Source organism: Pectinophora gossypiella, chromosome 3, assembly GCF_024362695.1.
Source record: "Pectinophora gossypiella chromosome 3, ilPecGoss1.1, whole genome shotgun sequence".
Taxonomy (NCBI): Eukaryota; Metazoa; Arthropoda; class Insecta; order Lepidoptera; family Gelechiidae; genus Pectinophora; species Pectinophora gossypiella.
Genome location: NC_065406.1, coordinates 10,964,417 through 10,990,637, shown reverse-complemented (window position 1 = coordinate 10,990,637; position 26,221 = coordinate 10,964,417). Strand labels below are relative to the sequence as shown.

Sequence of the window (26,221 nt, the reverse complement as noted above, 5' to 3'; positions counted from 1 at the left end):
GCCGATACAACAACACACATGCACATAAGCGCGCCCACCGCCGGCGCCTGACGAGTTTCTCTGCAGCCGTGGGCCGGGGCACACGCTCCCGCCACTACACTCGCCACCACACCACGGAACGTGCCAGAGCCTTCACTCCTTCAATTGGTGCAATCATCTAGTTGAGCGTAAACAAACCGGTGAGTATTGTTACTTGCCTTTATGTAACATGGCCTCACGCCGGCCGGTCGCAAACTATCAATCATCCCATATTTTTTGACGCATCGACTTAATTTAAATGTTAAATCAGGATACGATCGTTTTATGTTTCGCCATTTCTACTACGGTAGCTTTCCATTATAAGGGACGGTTGCTATTCATGAACGTATGAATGCGAAAGTTTTGTTTGGAAACCCATAGCTGTCGTAATTGATACCTTTGCATATGGATTTGTTTTGTATAGGCTTCGGTATAGGTAATCAATTTCGGCCTAGCCGTTTATAGATTGTTTTTGTAACGTGCCTGACAGACATTATAAAAATGTTAGTCACGCATTGTTTTTGTGGTGTTGAAGACACCCACAATTTGTATTTAGGTTTGATTATTCGGATAGCAATGTTTTCCTTGAAGTAAAGTGATGGGTTTCCCCGCGTCGTCCGCGAGCTAACTGTAGATACAAACTTGTTTACATTTTGCATCGATTAGCCGGCCGCCATCGCTACACTGCCCATTTCAAAACTAGTGGGTTCAGATGTTTGTAAACCAACTATGGCACAAACACGAACTGTTCAATGTATGCCCAGCATGGACCACCTTTATTCACATTAGCATCTATATAAAAAAATAATAGGAAATGGCATTTATTTACGTTTTTTCTGTTCGTTTATGTACATAGAACCATTGTTACGTTATATGCAAATCGTATAATTCTGATGTCATCTTCCTTTGTAGCGGTCTTAAAGTAAATATGTAGTACTTACTTATGAAACAGCTTTATTTTGTAATAAAAAAGAATTGGAAGCTCTAAGGTCATATAAATTTACACAAAACAATAATTATTGCTTCAATAAAATTGCAATGATTATTTTTTACTTAAAGCTATATGTAACATATTGCAGTAGTGTTACCTCATTCATATAGCAGTTCAGTTATTAGAAAGTAGCCTAATTGACCGTTTTGTTATTTGTACACGCGCAGATAGGTATCTAAATATAACAATATTTACATTATACTCGCTCCTTGTTCGATAGGTATTTACAGTGTAGTCTACCTCTTGTGCTTCGACATCGTTAGTCCCGCCTCCAACAAGGAGCTGCGTATAATTGAGATAGAACTTCACTTACAGATAAGTTCGTTTAATCTCTTCATGATTCGTTGAAGGTACTCCAATAACTTATATTATAATACACCTAGGTACTACTTTTGATAGATTTACTTTACGTTCCCCACATCTTCAAATCCTCATCAAATGTACACCTTTATGTAAAGCCAAAGCCCACAAACCGGTGCAGGGGTAACTAGTGGCAAGGAGAAACGGAAATACTTCTTCCAAAACCTTACTTGAAATTGCTGCATGAGCAATAAGACCGCCTGTTGTGCTTTTCTGTATATGTTGTCCTTATCTTTGTATTTTGTGTCTATTGTGCTCAATAAAGTATTTTATCTATCTATCTTACTCTGAATGCAAGATTAGGTTAAAAAACTGTTTGTTTTACCACTAAACACTATTTGATGCCTATCTGCCGAATAAGTTTTGGTTAAACCTTCTATTTATGCGGGTAGATATCTTTTCGTACACATAAGAACTCAAATATTATACGGATACCTTCTAAAACGAAGTTTTCGTAATTTGAATACATATTTTCTAGATTGTTTTGGTACCATAGTACGTTTTCAATAGTGCAACTGAAGCGTGTAGTCCAACTATTGTATGCCAGTAGGACGATGATATAAAGAATACGATAACCTTGACTTTCAATTTTATTCTTTGCGGGTTATACGAAATTGAGCTGTAAGTGTTGTAAATGATCCAATATGTATGAACTAGCAATCCTGTTTAGGATTCAGAATATCTCCTCTACTCAGTCTGTATCCACCCACTGCTGGGTAAAGGCCTCCTCTATTTCACGCCATCATTTCCGGTCCTGTGCAAGTCTCATCCATTGGTTTCTGGCATACCTCACAATGTCATCCGACCACCGGGCTGGTGATCTGCCTCGATATCGCATACCATCCCTTGGCCACCATTCAGTAACAGCCTTAGTCCATCTGTTGTCTTTCCGTCTTGCCAAGTGTCCTGCCCATCTCTACTTAAGCCTAGTGATTCGTATACCTACATCTTCGACTTTAGTGCGTTGCCGAATTTCGACGTTTGGTATATGATCTGCCAGGTGGATGCCTAACATGGCGTGCTCCATATCCCGTATATATTGTATTGTATTACATTTTAAACTTTTCTCTGCCGATGCAGGACATTAACTATCTCTCCCTCATCTCTAGCTAATCTCTAATATTTTGTATCTTGTGCGACCCTCGTCCAGGTCCACATCACATGAAATAATACAAGAAGTAAAATATTCTGTCCTATTGGAGTGTGCTAGGCAAAGGCCATGCGATTGTCTATGTAGGGTATGTATACACTTTGGTACCATGTCACGTTCCCTTTTTTGACAAATTGAACTGTAAGTCTCACTAAATGTCAAATATGTTAGTGCGACAGAGTCCTAAAGTGGGTACATTATATTGCTCATGACTGTACAACGGGATTACGGGGTAACAAACATACTTAATAATAATAATAACGAACATATTCTATTGGAACGTATATATACAACATACTATTTGGTCAGCCTTCATTTTCATAAAGTAAACAACTACCTACTTGCATTAAGCCCAGCCAGCAATATCCTCCCAAAATTAAGCAACATGTTATTAATGGGAATAAGCTATTGGCGTACTTCCCTTTCGACAGGACAGATAAAGAACACTTACCCAAATCGTAATAAAAACATCGGAATTTTCAATTAGCTTATAATCACTGAGTAGACTCACTTGGATATTTATCAAGGTTGGCATTAGCCTTTAACTTCTTGGTGAGATAAGACACTCCTCACGGACATAATTTATTATTCATGAAATAGTGACAAATAATATTTATGTACTTATGTATTTAGTATGTGACCAATTAAGATATTCGCGGCATAAAACATGGGCATCCTATACTTTCATCCATAAGTACTCCATCCGCCATGGATGGCGATCCGCGGTAAGGAAATCGGCAATGCTGTTATAATTACTTAATGTATTCGTTTTGGATAGATCGTCACGCCCAACCTTAATAAAATAACCCGTAAATACTCATAGAATGGAGTTTTCAATATGTGGGAGGTGATAAACCATTCAAGGTACTTAACCTATATTTACGATCCAGTTGGCATAATAGTGAAGAGCTCGGTGGCGCAGCGGTTAACGCGCTCGGTCTGTGATTGTTGAAGTAAAGCAACTTTCGCAAAGGCCGGTCATAGGATGGGTGACCACAAAAAAAAAAGTTTTCATCTCGGGCTCCTCCGTGCTTCGGAAGGCACGTTAAGCCGTTGGTCCCGGCTGCATTAGCAGTCGTTAATAACCATCAATCCGCACTGGGCCCGCGTGATGGTTTAAGGCCCGATCTCCCTATCTATCCATAGGGAAGGCCCGTGCCCCAGCAGTGGGGACGTCAATGGGCTGATGATGATGATGGCATAATAGTGATTCTATCTGTAAACGCCAATATGGCCAACAAAATAATAAACGCAAGTCATTACAGCTGCTGCAGTAGTTTTACGCGGATGAGACGTTCGTTATTTAACAAAATAGGATTTGTAACTATCTTACCCACTGAATAAAGATATTTTTAAATTTGAATTTAGAATTAGAATTTTACACATTATTGTCTGAATATAACAATATTCATTGTCAGCATCCTCACTCTTGGTTTTTTGTATACAACTTTTGGATGGTAGCTGGTGTCCTTAGCTCAGTTTTAAAACTTTTAGGGCTACCATCTGACTCATAACAATTATGTCACAGCCTGTAACTACATACTTGTAAATGTTAACTAATATTGTCATATATTTAAGGCTTATATACTTAGTACAAATATAAAGATAAAGAATTTAAAATCTGTGGTATGTTATTATGGTCGAGTTCCTACCAGCATTGAACGACAAAGTATTCTAATGTCGATCAACTGTCCAATGCGGTGGACACTTGAACTTGCGTCCACCAGGCAAGAGCGTTACGTAATTGTGGGTGCTACTCCTAGTAACGCAACCAGCGGTATTAGCGACCCCACATTTAGATCTTGCGCCCTTCTATGTGTGTGGGTTATAAAGTGGATTACCAACCTCATCAACACTGGTGTCAAGGTTTTTTTTTAAAAAAGTGTATGTAATAGGAATACTCATAATTCTAAGGAGGCGTTACGGAACTTTTACAAGACTGTGAAAAGATAAGGGTTGGCCATTTCATAAGACGTAGGAACATATATTATTAACAATGACTAAATAATATTGACTTAGATGTGATTTTGGCTTGGGATTCTGGTCACTCAATATTACGAGTAAGTATGCGCTAAAAATGGAGCGTTTTGTAATTCAATCTTTACTTTTTGCGCACTTGAAATCCATGTACTTATAAATAATCGTTTTACTATATTTTTACCGATGTTGTCTTCTTAAAATGTACTTACAATAAAAATTACCAAATAAATCTTAGGAAAGTTAGGTATCATTCTAATAAAGCGCCTATATCGTAACAATAGTATCGTGTAAATTTATTGTACAAATTGTTTGTGTAAATAAAGTATGTAACTCATAAAGCGCCTTCAGTTCTTTGCGCCTCTATTTCTGCGTTCTAAATACAACTCTGTCTATATCCGTGCATCGGGAGATACCTAACATCTGCACGTATATTATGTGCATACGGGCATAATAAAATACGACTCGAACCTGGATGAAACCAGTCAAACGACTTAAGAAGGCAAGATGTTTGTTATTGTAGATATTGCTAGGTAGGTAGGTAAGTATAGATGTTATAGCATGTTATTTAAGCCTAGCTGGCTTTACGGGTGTGAAAAATTAGTAATGCGTAAATTAACTTTAGAAATATTTAAATTAGTCCAAGATTGTGTATTTTTTTTTACATAACATCCTCCGAAAACGTCACATAACACGTTAGTTAAAGAGACATAGTACGTACCTACAAGTTCTAAGCATGTCATACGTATAAGTGAAGGAACTATTTATTCCTCGTCTTGCTTCAACCTTCTCTCTTCGTCTTGCGTCTTGTTCATGAGATATTTTCGCTACTGTATTTTATTAAATTATTTTTATTCATAGTAGATAAGGAACATAATGCTAATACAAATCACGATCTGTACGCATTTGTTCGCTTAACCTTTCATCATTAATTTATGTTCTGTACTTGCTAAAAATATTTGTATCTATTGACAGGTAAACATGGGCACGCGCTGGTTAGGGGTACTCGGGTGCTTATGCGCCCTGGTCGTGCTGGGACATTCCGCTGCAGTGCCCACTCAGGATACTCTTGTCGTCGCCCGCTCTGATGAGGAAGGGGTAAGTCATACTCTCTGAGATATATTTAGGCTAACGACTGACCAGATAGGGAAATATATTGGTACCCCGGAGAATGTAGGCTTGGCAAGTTGGCACCTTTGCATTTGAAGCCAAATGGCGGAATATCTGTGCCAGTTCCAGTGGATTTACAATTGAAAATTCCTTCAAATATACTCAATTTCTGGAATACAAATATTTTGTTATTTGACCATAAACGCATCATGCCAACATTTTGACGGTATATAAAAATTATCAACTGACTGTCACTGCGAGGTGGCAGGTTTGAATTGCAGCACACACCTAAACCAGTAATAGGTATTTGAATTTGTTTTTGAATTATTTGGACGATTTATAAATGATTAATACGTGCTCAGTGGTAAAGGAAAACATTCCCGAGAAATGCGTTTTGGAGGTATGTGACCTAACCTGCATTGGGCCGGTTTTCTCTTCGCGGGTTAGAAGGTCAGACCGGAAATCGCTGTTGTAAAAAACCGGACCTGTCAAATCTTCAGGTTACCTAGATAATCGGAAGCGAATCCTATGAAAAACGGGATAACGGATAGGACGGATAGTCAGATGATGATTAACGTGTTTGATAGAAGTTTACTAATTATTTATTTACAACGGTATATTGTATCAATTGGAATTTTCCATCGCAAAATATAGAATTGAAAAAAAATTAAAAGAACACAAAAGGAAACCATGAAAATTGCTATGGAAAATTCCACTTTGTATCAACTCAAAATCATGGTCTGAATCATTCCTCAAAGTTTTCGTTACGATGTCACTAACACCCTGTATATTGTCGTTGTAGGCAGCTATTTAAACCAGTCGTTTGTAGTCGCTCATATCTGCATCTACAATACATGGTTCGTATCGTAGGTCATGATCATGAATTCATAAGTCTTTAAGCTGATTTATTTTATCGTTCTAGCTTGATACAGGTAAAATTAAAATTTCATCGAAGATGCAAATAAATCGATGTGTATAACATTAACCATATATGATAAGCTCAGTTTCTTGCATAAAGTAATAAATTAACTGGTTGCATTTAAGACCTCCTGTTTCAAAGACCAAAAACACCAACAAAAACATTTAAATGTTATATTTATGACAACTAATGGTTCATAATTTCACCACTGTTTACAAATAATTCGCTGGGCTCAATGACTGCACTTTTGCTCTTTGATTGTACCTTGTATAACATCTTAGGTGCTGTAACGTGCAAAACCATTGATGGAAAATACGTATACTCCATAGTGGATGATTGGACGAAGAATGAGACAGCTAGAGTGGTACAAAAACCAATTTATACAAGTTATATTGATTACGGCTGAATATCTTAACGAAGTCACTGTGGTTCACGGTTAGTTTATCAAACGAGGAGCTCCGGTCCGAAACCCGGTACCAGCCTTGCAGTAATGGTTTTCACTAACACAGTTGACTCGACCGTTATAGACGGAGATACTGCACCTATCACGTAGGTCTCTGACAATGCCGTAAGCGTGGCCAATTACTGGAACAGCAAAAATTTAATATCGATCGCCATCGACTCGCAAAGAAGGTTGCCTGGCAGAAATTGCTATTTAGCAATAGCCTATTGTACTTATGTTTTTATTCGTATGTTTATGTCCTTTGTATATGTCGTTGTGCAATAAAGTATTATTGATTGATTGATTGATTGAAGAAGAACAGAAAGCTCGGTGAGGTGTGGGCACAGTTTATCTTGCGATGGATGTACCTCTGTCTACCCCAATTGGGATATAATCACGAGCTTAGGTTATCTTAACTATAAATAACGAAATCGAATTTAAATAACTTGTTATTTAAATTCGAAGTTTGCCTTTGACCTTCGACAAGTTTAACTTAGTTTATTACACCGTCATGTTTTGTTCGTCGTAAGGGGAAACTTTAGCTTGGATTTATCCTTTGAATCCGAGGAGGAAAATTGTATCGATGATCGTGAGCGGCCATTAAGTGTACGAGTACCTACTTACATGTCACATTTGACTACAATAGAATGGAAGTTCCTTATTTAAGTACGTATCGTTTTAAACATCGACCGAATGGAATAGTTGTAGTACTTACTTAGTTTCCTAGGTCATAGGTAAATTTATGAAATTGTGATTACTAAATAGAGCCAGATCTAAAGCTGACAAAAAACGTTTTCTTTATTCTATTTTTTAACTTATAAATTTTAACAAACAAAAAATAATAATAGGTTTAGACACATTTTCTACGTCATAGTATGCTTTTTCATACAAATACCATAGTAATTTCGTGTTTTGACGTTTTATAAAAAGTAACTGATTTGACTAGTTGGAAACTAGCCTATTTATTATCTTCTTGAGTTCTGAGTTTCAAAGTCGGTTAAATAAAAAGCTATATTTTAAGCCTGTCGGTTACCCGTCCCTTTCTTTTTCAGTGGATAAGAAATGACAGGTATAACTTAAAATAAAATTAGATGGCGTCTGCAGGAATTAACACCATTGAGAATACAGTCCAGGTCTTAATTGCCTCTATAATTATAAATTACTCATTAAACTTATAATAGGGTGTGAATTTTTATGTCGCAATATGGCAACAATAACGTTGCGACAATATAATACCGTTCACTGAACTCCTGGGACCTTGTTGCAAATTCTTGATCACTCAAACATCAAGTACCAGCACACATAACATGGCAAACACTTGCCGAGCGCGTTGCGGTAAATTAACCAATCCTATTGGCTACGCGATAAATAAACCAATTTTATTGAATCAGTTATCGCATCGCGCGCGGTATGTGGTTGCCTTGGTGATATTTATAAGGTCGGAATATAATTAATTATCAAAACAATTTATTTCAAGTTTTTTTTTAATAAGTCACGTATTTTAAGATTGTAATATTATTACAAACATAGACCTCTTTTTATTGAATTAGATTCTCAAAATGCATGAGGAATCAATGTTCATAGGTTTTAGTTATGGAATTCTGGTTTATAGTAAAGATAAAGTTGCATTTAGGTACCTTTGACCCTGCAAGACAAGATTCCCGTTATAGACCGCGCGATCTTCACGGGTCAAAGACCAAGTAGGCAACCAAGGCTATCACGAGGTTATAACTCAAGAGAAATTGCACATATTTCGTTTTAAAACAGTTTTCATTAATCTTAAATGCGATGTACGTTACATAATACAGTTCCATTCAATGCAACGCCATGGAAGAGTATTGTAGGTAGCTACTTTTATGATTTTATTTTAATTAAGGTGGTTAACTCCGTCATATTTACGGAATGTCGTGGCTGCGGCGTAGTAATCCTACGTTCCTAGTACATATGATTCTGTAGGTATTACAAATAGATTTTACGTGCACTTAAGTACATACACTCTTTATCGCAACGACTATAAGTGCAATTAGACCTACGACACCATCGCCGTTTGGTACTAAACTGCTACCTAATACTTAGTTCTTCCCTTTCTAAAGCATAAAATCATCATTTTACTAGTATTTTAGACATCCTACCGAACCTTTTCTGTGCGGCCATCCGTCCTAAATAGTAATATTTCATTCCGCGATCTTAAGCCGTTTTCTACGCAGGTCATTCATTTTGCTACAGATTAAATTATAAGCTTATTTCAAGAGTAGGTCAGAGTAATTGAAACCCTTGAAAATATTTTCTTTTTCTCTCTTCTACCTTAGACCACGTCATCGCCAGTGGACTCGACAACAGAAGAAGTGACAAAGATACAAGGGCCTACTACGGAAGAGCCCAGCCCACCGGTGAAGCTGACGGAGATGACGGTGAACTCTGAAGTTACGATGCGGTATGCGCATACGGCGGTCGTGACGCGCGTACGCAACCCCGCCAAGCGCGCGCAGGAAGCCACCTTCAGGGTGCTGTTGCCGGAGACAGCGTTCATCAGCGGATTTACCATGTAAGATGTTGTTATAATAGCAGCCCTTTCAAAAAAACAGTTTTCAAGGGTCCCGATCCCAAGTGTCATATATTATTATACGATGCGACACGCACACACGGCGGCTTGAGCCTTCAGCTGTAAAACCATATCAAACCTTGCTTTCTTTAAATGACAGATGGAAACTAATTAGCATTAAGTTATACTGGGGAGAAATCGACATCGCTCGCTACGCAGCAATGAGTTGTAGTTGTATGCACTACGACAGCAATAATGAACTTGCTGTAATTCATTGCGAGAAATTTCTGAAGTATTAAAAGTTTGCTGATACAATTCATAGTATACAGGGTGTTAGTGACATTGTAACGAATACTGAGAGGGATGATTCAGCTTATTATTCTGAGTTAATATCAAGTGGAATTTTCCATTGCAATTCCATCGATGTCACTTACACACCGTACTACGACACCGTAACGAATACTGAGGTGGATCATGGTCTGAATCGTCCCTCACTTTTCGTGACGATGTAACTAAGCTCTGTATACTGACCATTTACTTAACTCATTATCCATCTTGTAATTCAAACAACCCTTGATATAGGTATAGCTAAAAATACACAAAACGATCCACACATCGGACCTGCGGGCAATCGTTAGCATTAATATAGAACATAATATTTAGGCTACTTAGAATCTTGTTTGAACAAAACCTAAAGCATTTTCCTCAACTAACAAATGTTGGTATCATTCAAGCACGACGTATTATTATGTTCAAATCAATACAAAAACGTCTTCTATTCTAAACCCATCTCTTTTTATATTCAATACTTCCGCGAAGTAATTAGAATACGATGAAATCACCATGCCAATGTACATAATTCCTATACATAACAAGTGTCTGACACGTAAGTAGTTACATTAAGTAAAAAAAAAAACATAATGATGTAAGTGGATTGTTACTTGCCTGATGGACAAACGATTTGTGCATCCTGTGAACTAGTTTTATATTTAGACCTGTAATTTGTGGTTAAGCTTATATTTACCGGATAATGCAGCGGTGTGCATAAACCCTTTGTTTGTCGTGCCATTTAATATTACTGTATACTTTGTACCCGTTTTTATAAATGTACCTATATCAATAGCATTGTTCGGTCGTTGTTACAATTACCTATTGCTCAATTCCTCATTACCTGGGTAATTGTAAAACGTATACAGTGGTACATTGGCATTGGGCACATATATTCCGTTCCTTGGACAGGCTTCTCATCGATCGGAAGGGGTACAAAGCTTCAGCTCCACTGGGCATACTCCACCACACTGTCCACACTACTTCACTGTGGGTATTACAGTAATATCCAGACAGACAGACGAAGCAACTCGATAAAGTTCGTTGCCTAAATTTACCTGATCGGGAATCAAAATCGGAATCTCAGGTTTTTTCAGCCTTTATACCACTGAAATCGTCCGTTATGTAGATTGATATCCTGAGCAAAGGCTATCAACCATCATAAGCAAGGTTGACAGGATATTTTGAACTTACATCACACGTTATATAACCTTGTATGTTTTCAGGATCCTCGACGGCAAGCCATACAAAGCCTACGTGAAGGAGAAGGAAGAAGCCAAGCAGATATACTCTCAAGCTGTGTCTCACGGCATTGGCGCAGCGCACATTGCTGCCAAGTAAGTCTACCGTCGCTTTCAACAACCATCTGTAACATTTTGTTGTTGCTCATAAACATTCGTAAACATCGCTCCGCAAAAAGAAACTCCGGGTTAGATACAGCAGTTATTCCTTTAAGGTACAAGTCATACATCAGCATCAGATAGCGTTGTGGACCTGGAAGTAGGAGTTTCTATGAAACCGAATCTATGAACGCATTCATACAAACTCGAACATTACTAAAATCTAAAATATATGCCTACGGAAAGTTCCCGGTACCACCTCTGTTTTCATTGAGCGTAAATGTTCCATAACTATTTCTCAATGACGAGTTTTGCCGCTATCCCAACAGAATATTGGAAACTGCCACAGACTCTAAAAACCTATTTTTGTATCTCAGAAAAACATCTCCAAAAAATCTTACTCTTTTAAATTCCCAGAGCTCGTGACTCAAACCACTTCACAGTGTCAGTGAACGTAGAGCCCAATACGACGGCAGTGTTCAACCTGACATACGAAGAGCTCCTTGTCCGTCGTAACAACGTGTACAACCACGCCATCAACCTGCACCCGGGAGGTATAGTGCCGAAACTGTCCGTGACGGTGCATATCCGCGAGGCGCAGAAGATAACCGAGCTGAGGGTACCTGAAGTCAGGACCGGCAATGAAATCGATGCTTCTGAAGATGATGCCCGTAAGTATTTTATGTGCAGTATGGTTTTTAATCTGGAATGAACACTTTTGTTCCAGAGTATCCAAAGTTATCCCGCAAGAATTCTTCCAACTGGTTTCCAATCCCAAAATCCGACAGGTTCCCAATATATATATCCCACCACGTCCAGCAGGTTTTTATTAGGTTTGTCGAAGTCGAAGGGCAATCGACGAAGCTGTACTTTGTCGTAGGTATTCGCAGTTATCTCTGGGTACGGTAATCGCTAGAGTTTGGATTTCATTCAGACAATTTAAAGTGTTTTCGGTGCGTCCTTATATCATCCTAATAAATCAAACCTGATAAGTGTTGATGTATTGCAGAGAACTCTCAGGCCGTGATCACGCGCGGTCACGACGACCGTGAAGCCACCATCACGTTCTCACCGGACCTCGACGAGCAGCGGAGACTCATGCAGATTTATGCTGTATGTATTATAGCTTTTTGACGTCAGTTATTTTTAAAATTCTATATGTAATTTTCTTAGCTGTGGATTCTATTCACTACTTGGCCGGATAAAATACAGATTTTAAATGTTTATTGGGTATAAAAATTCCCCATGCAACATGTTCCGCCATGGGATACTATTAGTTTTTGTCCTACTTGTGCACTTGTTATATAATGTTTTTTATCTACTATGTTTCCGATAACATAAATTGAGTGTATTATTATGTGGTTCTCAGCAAAAAAGCAAGGAAACCCAGTCACACAGCCACAGTTGGTACCCGGAGACGGAAGAAAGCCAGCCAGATGGTATTCTGGGACAGTTTGTGGTCCAATACGACGTCGACAGGCCTAAGGAAGGCGAAATTCTGGTAAGATCTTCGATAACTTTGCTTGAAATTCTTGTTTCACTGGTCGGGTCGGTTTTCTTTTCAATAATGTTATTCGTCTATTGTTATTTAGGTTTTATTTAATGTGTAAACATGTCCGTTGAAAAAAAATTACCGATGTAGCAACTGTGCTAAAGAGTCCTTGACATTTCTTGTTGTACCACTGGCGCTTTAGTAGATAAAACATAACAACTGTCTGTTGTTCACAATATTTTAATAGAGCTTCCTGTTATCCTCTTCTCCACACGTCTGTCGCCACCCTAGGTGGGGTACAGCACTCGCATTCAGACTAATGTTTAACATACTGTCACTCCAAACTCCAACGATCATTCTATTCTTTGACAACAATCTTGGAATAGATTCATAATATTGACCATATTTTATAAGTGGAAACCTGTAGACCTTAATCACAGCGTATCCTAGTTTAACCGTCAGCTTCTACAAATACATCTTGATCTAAGTTTTGTAATATTCCAAATTTCTTTTATTGGGTGCCTACATTAATTTACTTACTCACTCCAGGTCAATGACGGCTACTTCGTCCACTTCTACGCGCCCAAGGACTTGCCTCCTCTCAACAAGCACGTGGTCTTCGTACTTGATACTTCAGGTTCCATGATGGACCGCAAGATCGTGCAGCTGCGGGAGGCCATGCAGACCATCCTGGGTGAACTCAACCCTGGCGACTACTTCAACATTGTTGAGTTCGCCACCTCTGTTAAGGTAAGCTGTACTTCGGACATATTTTAAGTTGACCTAAAAGACCTTATAAGACGTATAAGACGACCTTATAAGACGTAGAGTAAAATGATGTGGCAGATAGAACAGCTAATGTGTATATTGTCTTTCAGATTATTCTCGTGTTATTCCCGGGATCGCTTATCTGACTTGAAGTTAGGTTCTTACAGATGCTACTGCCATCTGACCTTCCAATTCGAAAGGAAAACAGTCCAATCACGGGATCGGTCACATGTCTCCGAATTTTTTCTCAAGTTATTTTCGTTCACCGTTAGGTGTGATATCAATATCGTGAACAAATTCGATTTCAGCGACAGCCTGGTTCAAAGCGGCGCGTTAAGACCAGTTTGGTCTAGTGAAGTCGTGAACCTACCTACTCCATAAATACTAAAATGTTGTGTATTATTTAGGTATACGACCTGCAGCATATCGAGGAGCCGCCGAAGAATCCGTCATACAGCTACTTCTCGTTCGAGGTGAAGCCACCTGTGCTGCAGCCGCCCTCGCCCGCCACGCCTGAGAACATAGCGCGCGCCAAGACCATCGTCAGCAGGCTCACTGCCAATGGAGGTAATGAGAATTAAAATAACCAGCTGCGACAGATGGACAGACAGACGAACGCACGGGAGAGTCGCACCATAAAGCCGGTAGCGCTTAGACGTGTTTTCGTATGAATTTGAATCGTGTGTATCCGTACAAACATGCCTTTGCAACGAACAACTTTTCCACCATTCGGAACCTTATACGAATTGTTACTTCTGCTCTCGGATCCAGGATCTGGATCCTAATTTCGGGTCTCACCAAAAAATGTCAACAATCATTATGTTAGACAGCTCGTTGTTTGGTTAAGACATTGCTTATGAGTCACCTGATTGTTCGAAAAGTAGATGCCGTGCCCTGGAGAGTTTTTTAACCGATAGGAATATTTGTGACAACATTTGGAACTAGAACAGGAACTTGACAAAAATGTTTCTCCATTGGATAAATCAATTGAGATCTTTTGCATTACAATAGCCCTACTAAGATCTTCAATATCATCTAACACTCTCTCCCGTCTCTGTGCAGGAACCAATATCGCAAGCGCTCTCAACGTGGCAGTAGACCTGATCCAAAAGGGTATCGGCTGGACTCCAGAGACGACTCCTGCCAATGCCACCAGTGACAACGAGGCACCCAGGGCTCTGCCCCAGGAAGAGAAGACCGCTGAGACTACCACTGAGACACCCAAGGTCGAGAAGCCTGAACAAACTGAACTCGCCAAGCCTGATAACAAGGATGGTATGTCCAATACTATACTATTTGCACTCTAGCACGGTACGTGTTGACAGCAGGATAGTGATAGAGTACAGCCTGATGTGGAACAAACATACCAAGAAAATGCTCTATTCTGACAGCTGTCCTATGCGCAAAAGGTATAATCCTATATATCTGTATATCATCCTAGTATCTGTTATACATCTTGTTCAGTCCCGATATACACCTGGACCATTAAGTTTTTAGGCGTCCCCTTTATCTTTCAACCTCTCACATTCTTTGGCCAACTGCTAACCGCTTTTCCAGACTTATTTAAATTATTTTTTTAATGTGGGTTTGTTGTACAGATGACAAAATCAAGCTAGAGCCGATCATCATCTTCCTGACGGACGGCGACCCGACAGTCGGCGAGACCGACCCCGCGCGCATCATCACGCGCCTCTCCGAGAAGAACTACGGTGAAAACAAGGCTACCATATTTTCTTTGGCTTTCGGTAAGTTCACCGAACATTGTTATTTTCAAATAAATAGTATAAGTAATCCACTTTTCTTAGACACTTCTGTTTAACAACGCTCTGAGATGAGGTTAGTTCTAACCCGTTGATATTTATTTATTGGGTCAAGTAAAAATACTGTCTGCTGAAATGAAATAAACTTTTTCAACAATTTTACAAAAGAACTAAAAAAGTACTTAGTAGCTATTGTTACTTTAAAACACTTAAAATGTTATTCTAAGAGTGCAGTTGGTGGGTGTTGTGCAAAGCAAATAACTCTGGTATTATTCACCGCTGATTATTCTACATCCTCGTAAGGCTTAAACCAGACACAATCTATACTTATAATATAGTAAATAAAGTAGTGACATTGGGATCTCGGACTTTGGACTTAGAAACGGGAGATGAAGTCATAGTTGCCTGCCATAAGAAATAATTTTCATTAAAACAATCTGAATGATTAAATAGGCGAGGACGCTGACCGCAAGTTCCTGCGCAAGTTGTCCCTGCGCAACGAGGGCTTCATGCGGCACATCTACGAGGCGGCGGACGCGGCGCTACAGCTACGAGACTTCTACCGACAGGTGTCCTCGCCGCTGCTGGCTGACGTGCACTTCCAATATCCCAAGGATCAGGTGAGAGCTGCTGATGACGTCACGTACAATGGGTGGGTATCGGTACAGAGCTCACAACTGACAAGGCGAATGCGGGGCGCCGCGTGGGCCAACAGAATGGAAGTCGCATTTCAAGGGGTTAAAAAGCCACATTAAAGCAATTCTTTAAAAAAAAATACTGCTATTTGATAGTGTTTGACATTGTGCACTTACTCTTATATGCGCAAATGTCAAATTGCAGTATTGTTTTAGATGAATTGCTTTGATTTGGCCGTCAAGTCCCAAGTTAACTCGCACAAGTGGTAGGCTTTTCAGCGTAATATCTACCCTCATCTAGAAGTTATCAATGGACCAGTCCGGTAGGCAACCACCACACGCTTTACAGGCACACATGCAGGTGAAGTAAGCTATCTCCCACAGTGTTACAACGCCAACCGCTGGATGGTACTGGAACTTGACTCGTCTGCAGGTTTTCCGGTAAAATTAAATTACGCTTATTAACGGTCTTTTTGACATATTGTTTTATTTATTTGACGTGAGCACCTCTCAAAAAGCCTCCAAATATGACAATGTCTTACCGTTTTCCAGGTAAAAGAAGGTTCAGTGACGAAGAACAAGTTCCGTGCGGTGTACGCGGGTTCAGAGACGGTGGTGGCAGGGTACCTGGCGGACACGGCCGTCGAGCTGACGCCGCGACTGTACGGTATATGCGGCGTCGACGACGGCTTCATCAGGGTATGTTGACCTCCATCATGTCGTATAAGGTCCGTGCCGTGTACGCGGACTCAGAGATGTTCTCCAGAATAATTATTAACTGTTTATTTCAAATATTAAATATCCTCCTTTTCAAGTCCAATGTATATCTCCAATATATTTTTTCTTTTTCAAATTGGAGATGTCTTTAGAAACGGTTCAGTACGATCTACTCTGAACCGGCATGCGTGTAAGAAACGATTGATGAATATGGAGGAAGCAAGAGAAGTGTGTCAGGATCGAAGCAAGTGTAATTCCATAGTCTCTGCTTACCCCGGTGGGAAATAGGCGTGATTTCATGTACTTATGTGTATGTATGTCAACTCCAATACTGAGTGTAATCCAACCAACCCAACAGAATTTCGGATTTGAGTTGGGTATGTCTGTGTAGTTTAAAATATTTGATATATCTCAGCCCTACACTCATGCACTCCCTCATCAAACAGTGGGGTATGAAGCATACTCCAAAAGGCTGAGCATTATGGGATGTTTAGCCAGCCAGAGTTTTCAAACCTCTGGCCTGCTTAAACAACCAATGACATGAGTCTTATTTATCCTCCTAAGATTGTGGGCCTTACAACTACACAGTAGACGTAACGGTTTGACATGAATATCACACAAATAGCCAGCCGAATCAATCCAATCATGAAACCTTTCCTGTTTCCCCAACAGAAGAAGTATGAGATATTCCCCAAAGTCCCAGTAGCGCGGCCAGCCGGCGAGTACTTGCCTCTGGAGCGGCTGTGGGCGTACCTCACCATCAAGCAGCTGTTGGACCAACAAGACGCCGCCGACGAGCCGCTGGACAAGGAGAAGGAGAAAGATGACGAGAATACGCCTGAGAAGAAAGCGCTCAAGCTGGCTCTTAAGGTAATATATCAAAACTATTGATGGTTGGCCTCTGTTGTTCAGTGGTTGAGCGTTGGGCTCCTGATCTGGAGGTCCCAGGTTCGAATCCCGGTGGAGACATATCACAAAATTCAGTTTATAATTCCTACTGTACAAAAGTAAAATGTCCGTACATCGGAAGGCATGTTGCCGTTGGTCCCGGTTACTACTTACTGATTGTAAATAAGTACACGTACCGTGTCAGGGGCCTTTGACGGCTCAATAATAACCCTAACACCGGGGTTGATGAGGTTTATAATCCACCTCACAACCCACACGATAGAAGAAGAAGATGTTCGGTTTACGTGCGTGCTTTAAAACCAGATGAATATAAATAATACAAAGAATATATATATTTTTATCTCGTTTTATCCAAACACCTGATTTGAACCCAATTGATTGATATTAAGCGAAAAATAACAGACAAACGTAAAAACGTGGATATTTCTACAAAAGATGTAAGTAGTTCCAGTTGTAATCGTTCTTATTTTGCGTATTATAAGTAGTAGGTAGAGGGTAGGGGCGGAAGGCAAGAAGAAAACCAATGCCCTATTTGTCCCTAAAAAGTAGCATGGAGAATGTACACCGACAAGAGCGTGACTCTTAAAATTAGTGATGTGATGAAGTAGTAGGGATGTAGAACGATCTATAGACAAAATTTGCGCTCATTTCATTTGCTTTCATGTAATTGTTTCATTTGTTTACCGTATAATTACGTTTCACAGTACTCATTCGTGACGCCGCTGACGTCTCTGGTGGTGGTGAAGCCGAATGCCACCAACGCCGTCGATGCTGAGTCAGTTGACAAGCAGGGTAAGTCACCATATACAAAAACATGCAACTCTTAAAACGAAAATGAACTAACTATTACTATGGAAAACAGCGAGTTCCTCGATTAGAAAAAGTTGCCGCTAAAACGCGCGCAAATGGAGCGCCAGAGCATTTATACTGACATTTCATAATGATACCACACGCTGTCACTAGATGACGCTTATTTCCATATGTAATCTACGTGAGTCAAAGCCTTCCATCTATCCATCATTTTCTAATAAGTATACGAATTATTCTTTTTAATTTCAGATTCGTTCAACCCAAGCCCACGTGAGTAAAATTTATTTTTGCTTCATTACGAATAATAATTCCACTACTAGTTAGAAAACACCTTGATATAAGTGTCAAAACATAAATAAACAGCATATTCGCGACAATTTTAATGCAATAACTATTTGTCCGCGACTTAATCCGCGTCATTCTACTAACATTAAAAATGACCAAGGTTCATACAAACTTTCAACCCCTTTTTTAATACCTTCGGGGTTGAATTTCAAAAATCCCAGTGAGCACCTAAGTCCCAAAAGGAACCCCCATGCAAAATTTGAGACTCTTAGCACTTTTAGTTTCTGAGATTTCGTGATTAATCAATGAATGGTATTTCGCTTTTGTATATAAGTAGATAACCAAGACAAGTGATGCATGAGTTTAATGTGCACAGTTCTTGCAGCGGTGCCAGCGTATGCGTTCGGCAGCTCGTCGATGGTGGGCGGGCCCGGGTTCGCGGCCGCGTCCGGCCTGGCCGGTATGCCCGGGGCTCCGCAGTTCGCTTACAGTAAGTACTACTCGCTCTATACAGTCTGTTCCCAAGTAAATGTCGTAGCGTCTAATGTAAAGTATGAAAATATAAGGCAGGTCGTACTTTGGATGCGATTTCATCACGGTGAAAATTCCTCAGCGATCCACATTTACCCAGCCAAGTTATCCATCCAAGCAGATATAAAAGACTTTATTTCAGGCAGGAACAACTTGAAACTTTCCAAGGTTTATAGGTGCGAGACGTCTGTCATAACCTAGATCAATATTCGTACTATTACGTGCGATGCTAATTAGTGCGAAATCGCGTCCAAAGTGCGACAGGCCTAGAAGTTTAAAATTAGGCTGGTGGAGGCTTTTTTGTTTTGGTACAGGACAGAACATTGGAATGGACCTTACCTTTACGAGTCGGTTACAGTGGGTCATCAGTCACGCATCATGAGTCGCTTATGCACACTATGCTAATGTTGTTGAAGGATTTACTAATATAGGGATGTACAAGGTCGACACCTAGTCAAAGAGTAATTTTATAAGTATCATGTTAATGGGTGACTTTTCAAGCTACGTTCTCCAAAAACAATACAGTTAGCGCTGCACAGATTTTTCTTCGTTTAAGCTTCTAATGATCAAAATAAAGAGAAGAAATATAGGTAGCAACATAATTCTATACTCATCTGATCCAAATATCAAGCTACAATTATTTTTATATAAAGCTTCTGCCATTACATTGTATTTTGGAATAATGATGTAGGTACGAGTGTGCCATCTAAGTATATTGTTTTTGGTGACCGTAGCCTGGAAAGTCCCTCCCTTTTCTTAACTTATGTTTTACATGTTGTTTTTACCTAGTTTACTCTCTCATTCCCATTTTACTAACAGCTGTTTATAAATACCAATGCATGCATATTTAATGGACGGCTGGCTATGTATAAACACTCACTACAAATGGCAGTTCATTCTCATGGTAAAAATAATAATATTTGAAAATGTTTTTCTCCGATACTTATTTTCCAATATCAGTCTGTATATAGGTTACTTCGGTTCAACTGCTGAGTCTAACACTATCTTCTGCTGCATTATTCTGCCGTTTCTACCGACTGACACTTGTTTCTCTTCTTGTGTAAAGATATCTATGTACTTACATCTATCGACGTCTTACTCTTCTTCTTCTTCTTATATTCTTCTTATATTCTTCTGCTGTCTCGTCTATTTAGGACCTGAAAGTATATGCCCACCTTAGGCACCACAGCTCTTAATGGTGGTGGTTTCAAGATTGATATCCCGAAACATTTTCCAATCTCCGGATTTCGGGACATACATTCCATTCATTCCATCTCGGGATTTCTCTATTAAAATGTAAAAGGCAAATAAAAACAAATATTTTATTGATTTATTATAGGTATATACTTCTATCTTCAGTTTACATTTTTTTTAAAGTGGTCAGTTTTTTTGTTGATTAAGGAGGTACGTAATAAAGGCAATAGGCTTACAAAATGGTCTGCTGAATGAAAGACTACTAAGTAATCTTTACATTGATTATTTCACCCCTTACCTACTTGATAATCACAATGTTATGTTACATGTTGTTAAAAACGCAAATTAAAGGACTTAAAATGTAAATATAAATTGTAGTGATGAATCAACAAGGTAGATCACACATTGGTGAAAAACACTCTGTCATCATCAATTAGCCTCCCTTGTAAATTTTCGACTCCTGCCCTCGCGGCATGAGGATCGCGCCGAGTTTTATCAAGGGCTTTGACCAATAGCCGTACGACGTTTATCTGCGTAGATATCATTCGATGTATTTATTGGTCGTCAACACTAATTTAAGAGCCACGCTCTTGTCGGTGCATCATCCTCCATTCTTGTCTGACAAAAGCCAATTCCTTCACTTCCTTATAAGACACGACGTTCGCCTTCTCTTTAATCTGTTCCATGTAAGCTCTTCTTGGTCTTCCCCTTCCTCTCTTTCCATGTAGCTTCCCTTTATAATTCGCGCCGCGCGCTGCTGGTTGTTATGCCGCAGGGGCGGTACTCAACAATAGGAACTTATACATCAATGCCTGTAGTGGTGTCATAGATAAGGACGCGGCTTCTTTATTTATTCTAGAAGTGTACATATCGCCGTTACTATAATGTATAATTATATTTACCGTTAGCTTATTGTGTTAGTCGCTTGCTAAGCGCTTGTTGAATGAAGTAAGCCATTGGTTTTCGTGTATGTTATGCTCAGAGGCCGCTTTCTCATCTGCCATAGGCCACGTGCTATCATCGCATATCGCTGACGACATCCCAGTGTGGCAGGCAGAGTCGGCTCTCGACGTTGAAGAGGAGGATATGGAAGGTGAGACTCCACACCCCACGAACCTTTAGAAGTCGTAAACATACCTTATTATTGTGCAGATTTGCAACTCTTCGTTTCGAATGTTCTTTAGGTTTTGTGATGTTTATTGTTCCAAGGTGTTATCGTATTGGAACATATATGTTTGTCTTCTTCTACAGTGCTATGTTAAGATTTTGCACGAAATCTTTTAACCGAGTTAGAACCGGTCTTGCGGAGTTATTAACTCTGTCAAAACTGAGAAGTCTTCAGGAAAACTGTTGTTAGCCATAAAGTAAGCAACATTTCAAAATATTGCTATGGTCACGCCTATGTCCTATAGGTAGAGGCAGACACCACGGAATTCCACTTACTACAATCCTAACACACCACATTTTATTTCAAAACAGTCAAGAAATCACAGTTTTAGTCCTAATATAACATAGAGTGGACCTACACGGACCTTCACGTGTTGCTCTTTGTAATATAACAAAGAAATTACTAGGTACTATTACTCTACTTCATATGATTCAACCATTACTATATGATTTGCAAGAAAGCATGATTAAGAATAGTTATAATATAAATCATAGCGGGGGTCGAAACTGTTACATCAGACAAAGACAGTTTTTTTGTACATTGATCAGTAAAGTTGGTTTCAGATTTAAAATAATGCTCTATGTAGACTTTCTATTTTTTAACTAAGTACATATTTATTTATGGTAACCGCGCCGCGCGCGAATTTTATTAATTACATTGAGGGCGTCGACCAATATTCGTACGACGTTTATCCACGTAGATAAGATTCGCTGCGTGTGTTGCTCGAAACCTTCTATATAATTTGAGCCGCGCGCGGCTCGGTTGCTGTGCAGAGCCTGCTAGAATGATTAGATAAAGCCAGCATTTTTTCCAAATATGTTTTTTTTAGTCAGCAAAGTCAGTTTTTTTTACTATAAACTTGTTTCGACCCCCATCATAAGTGACGAAAAATGGTGACAGCATGTTTGTGTTGACTCGCGGCCATCCATTTCAGAGATCATAATAAGCTTTAGCTGTTCCTGAACCATACAATGAGCTGCATGTTTCAATTGACTAACAGGTAATCAACTTTTATTACTTTTTAATTGGTATAAGTATTCATTTCAATCTTTTAATTATAGGTATGTACTTACTACTTTTCTCTCAATGGCTTTTCATATTTCTTTTTTTGTCAATTTATTTTTGTTACAGGGCCAGCTTACTTGTCTGATCGTAGTAAGTATATATTTTTTAAACTTCATAATATCATCCGCATTTCCGTTTTGGTGCATATGTCGTGGCCAGATCTTAGAATTGATTATTTCATGATGTGTTCGATCATTTCATGAAATGGTCATATTTCATGAAATAGAATACTCATTGGCCACATCATGATGTTGTTTGGCCAGATCAATGAACACAAAACGTTTAACGATATGAGCAACTAAATGCATTATTACATCATGATAATATGGCCAAACTTTGGCCATATCGTAAAATTAGTAACATTATCCACCGGTAGTGGCGCTGATGTCGATTATATTTAAAACTTGATTGATAATATAATCGATGAATCATTGTAATTGTACAATTTTCCCATCCCATCCGTATCGATTACGTAAATAAGTAATTACGTAATCTAAGAAATTAATCGACTTTTCACATTTTTATCACACCGCAGATAGCATGAACACCGCCTGCATTAACGATATGGCCAAACGTTGATTGAAATATCATTAAACGTTGACGTTTCAACGATATGGTCCATACATATACATATAAGCCTTGCTTTCGGCACATATGTTGGCTGATACACCGGTAACCCGCTTTTGAAAAAAAATACGATAATTTTAATTTCTGTTTCCATAAAGAACTACACTATGTATCGACTTTTATGAAAAATATATATACGAGTAGCTACTTATATACTTAATGATGCTGTTATCTATCAGGTGGTGGTGGCGACGAATTTATGCCGCTGGACTACTATACTGGTTAGTTGCATGGATGTCTTCCCAACTGTCATCGTCGCATCGGACCATCTAAATTCATATTTATTCCATTTTCTCCACAATTAGTAGCGTCTCCAGCCTAGAAGGCTGCATATATGACCTAAGAATGGCTATCTAACTATGCGTTCAAATTGCATGAGTAAGGCTAAGCTATAGTTAGCTCGCATAGCTGGCGCGTCAGTCACGCTCCACTGACGTTCCATCGTGGAGTGCAGATTGCAAACTGCACAAACTAAGGAAAAGTCCCTCAGCTAAGCTAATCTAGCTTAGCTCGTGGTCTGCAACCAAAGTTATCTAGTTAAAACAAAGTTATCTAGACGTACAGATCCGTCGGTGTGTTGCTAATACGCGATGGAAAAATAATGCTTATGCATGGCATAAATATTAAGATTACATTCCCAATTAGGATAGTCAGAAGTACACCCAATCCATCGCATGGTGAACTAAGTACCCCCGCTTAACCAAGTCTTTATGTTAGACCAATGTGATAAGTAATGTTTTGTCGATAGTAAATGCATGCCTTTTTGATTTTGCATAACTACATCAAAAATAAAATCTCTCAATTACAAAATAAGGACATAAATTACGCATAATATCAATTGGTTTGGCATTTTTACATTCAACAAGAACTGCCATGGGGGCTTTTAGATTCAAAACGATAGATGAGATACAAAGTAATTTCCCTAAGAAGTTGCTGTTTAGTATTACTTGCAGTTCCAAGTACTTTCTAATATGTTATGTGTTTGCAATTTGGTCCAACACTCTGTACACATACTTTTCTGTTAATACTTGAATGCTTGTTTACATTTTATAGTCTAACGACTTTTTTAATTTCAGCATCGAGGTATTGAAATGGACACGTACTTACTTATAATTTTATTTAAGTACTTTTTAATTTTTGTTCTAAATATCATCAAAAACTAATTATACCGAAATATATGCTGTCACCATCGATCGTCACTTCCTCAGATTACTTACTTACTGGGCCGGACAAATGGAGAGCGCTGATGGCTCTCACCCGGTACGGCCGCTGATCGTGTTCGAAAACTTTTTAAAAATTGTTTAAGTATATTTGAATGTTTGTGTGTTTAAATGTGATTCAATTATGTTCTACTAGGTGAGTCGTTGGACCTGTCTACGCCGTACGTTCCAACCACGACGTACGTTCCATCCGCAGTGCCTCCCGTCGATCAGCTGGCAGTCCTACATCTCACGGAGTATCCCTGGGTCCGCAGCGCGCTCAAGCCAGACTCCGACGCCATACAGCTCTCCCTCAAAGGCAACGATACCTCGGCTGATATTGCCGTGTTGGATCTCACAAGAGATGACGTTGTAAGTAACAGTTTTGCAACTATTTTATTACGCGTCGACTTCTTTTTATATGTGCAATTGGCAAAACTGTAAGGATCTGGCAAAGAACAACTTTCAGCAACTCATAGTTTTGTCATAATATGATAGGTATGAAAAACAGTGCCGTGATAGTGACAGTTTATTGTTGCATCAGACCCAATTGTACCTAGTACATGCTGCCTCACCGCCTACAAATTAGTAGAGAGGATTCCTTAGCCGATTTTCACGACACTCCCGTGGCGACACGCGGCATGGAACGTTTCTTACACAAAATATATATCTATTTCGTGCCATGTGCAACTTAAGATTATATTTGAGTATCTTTTTCTCTTCTTACAAATCATGAATTAAAATAAAATGTGTTTATTTGAAGGCGCCCAAAGAAGCGGAGGACGCGGAGTGCGCACGCGCCACCGACGGCGCGGCCGGCGTTTGTGTGTACCTGACGCGGTGCGACGCGGCCAAGAACATCACATTAGAACAGTACAAGGAAACATACTGCTCTGTCAACAAATCGTAAGTGACGTTAATGATACTAGGTAAACGTGAGATGAGCATGAGAAATAGCTGATTCTAGGTACTCATTGTTACGAGGAGCTCGGTGGCGCAGCGGTAAACGCGCTCGGTCTGCGATTGTTGAAGTTAAGCAACTTTCGCAAAGGCCGGTCATAGGATGGGTGACTACAAAAAAGAAAGTTTTCATCTCGAGCTCCTCCGTGCTTCGGAAGGCACGTTCAGCCGTTGGTCCCGGCTGCATTAGCAGTCGTTAATAACCATCAATCCGCACTGGGCCCGCGTTATGGTTTAAGGCCCGATCTCTCTATCCATCCATAGGGAAGGCCCGTGCCCCAGCAGTGGGGACGTTAATGGGCTGATGATGATGATGATGACTCATTGTTACGATGTGATTGAATTATGATGAATATTTAAAAATGATTATGCTTTTACCAGGTACGCCGGTGTGTGCTGTCCGCGGGCGCAGGTTGACGTGGCGAAAGCTTGATTCAAGACATCAATCATTTAGTGTAGTGTACATGGCACTTATTGAGTGGCGAAATATGAAGTGTGAAACGTGATGAATCCACTATTTGCTGTGATAAATGTTCTGTTCGAATTTTTAATAATTAATGTTGATTTGTGACTACATTGGAACGGTTTTTCTATTTTATGGTATGACTTCGGTTTAACATGCCTTCGATATAATTAAGTGACATTGTATAGTGTCTTGGACGTGTTGTGATGTGTGGTGCTAATTTATTGAAGAGTGCCATCTTTAGATTACTATACAAGTACCTAGTTTATATTGTAATTAAAATGATAACAATACCTTAGTATTGTTCATTTGTACGTAGCTGTTGTAATGTACACGTAAAAGTATTATCAATTGAATTTCAGCTTCAGTCAACTTATATTGATGTTGTGCGGCTACGTGTGAACAAGATTTGCCTTCCAATCGTTTTTTATACTTTGTAGAATAAATACGTTAAGACTTTAA

At 39.3% G+C, this 26,221-nt stretch overlaps 1 protein-coding gene across 16 annotated transcripts; it reads left to right on the top strand.

Moving 5' to 3' along the window:
- LOC126381949 (inter-alpha-trypsin inhibitor heavy chain H4-like) lies at positions 1-26,221 on the top strand. 16 transcript variants are annotated; one of them, XM_050031551.1, is made up of 23 exons: positions 1-179; positions 5,472-5,594; positions 9,277-9,512; positions 11,063-11,173; positions 11,594-11,847; positions 12,186-12,289; positions 12,546-12,677; positions 13,218-13,418; positions 13,844-14,003; positions 14,499-14,711; positions 15,035-15,181; positions 15,650-15,816; positions 16,384-16,530; positions 17,221-17,418; positions 18,162-18,249; positions 18,517-18,537; positions 18,929-19,042; positions 21,260-21,370; positions 22,577-22,600; positions 23,317-23,358; positions 24,494-24,708; positions 25,100-25,242; positions 25,678-26,221. In XM_050031551.1, exons 2-23 carry the CDS (start codon positions 5,478-5,480, stop codon positions 25,727-25,729), a joined length of 2,997 nt encoding a protein of 998 aa, XP_049887508.1. In that variant the 5' UTR covers positions 1-179; positions 5,472-5,477; the 3' UTR covers positions 25,730-26,221. The 16 variants fall into 16 exon arrangements, with proteins under 16 accessions (XP_049887508.1, XP_049887511.1, XP_049887509.1 ...); XM_050031554.1 differs by having other exon boundaries at positions 2-179; positions 18,938-19,042; positions 21,284-21,370; XM_050031552.1 differs by having other exon boundaries at positions 2-179; positions 18,938-19,042.

What these genes read in the sequence shown, in the direction of transcription:
- LOC126381949 (XM_050031551.1), top strand. Translation starts at nt 5,478, where the DNA reads ATGGGCACGCGCTGGTTAGGGGTACTCGGGTGCTTATGCGCCCTGGTC. An exon ending in TTCGTTCAACCCAAGCCCAC is followed by an intron (nt 18,538 to 18,928) that starts GTGAGTAAAATT and finishes TAATGTGCACAG; the next exon opens with TTCTTGCAGCGGTGCCAGCG. An exon ending in GGCTCCGCAGTTCGCTTACA is followed by an intron (nt 19,043 to 21,259) that starts GTAAGTACTACT and finishes TGTTATGCTCAG; the next exon opens with AGGCCGCTTTCTCATCTGCC.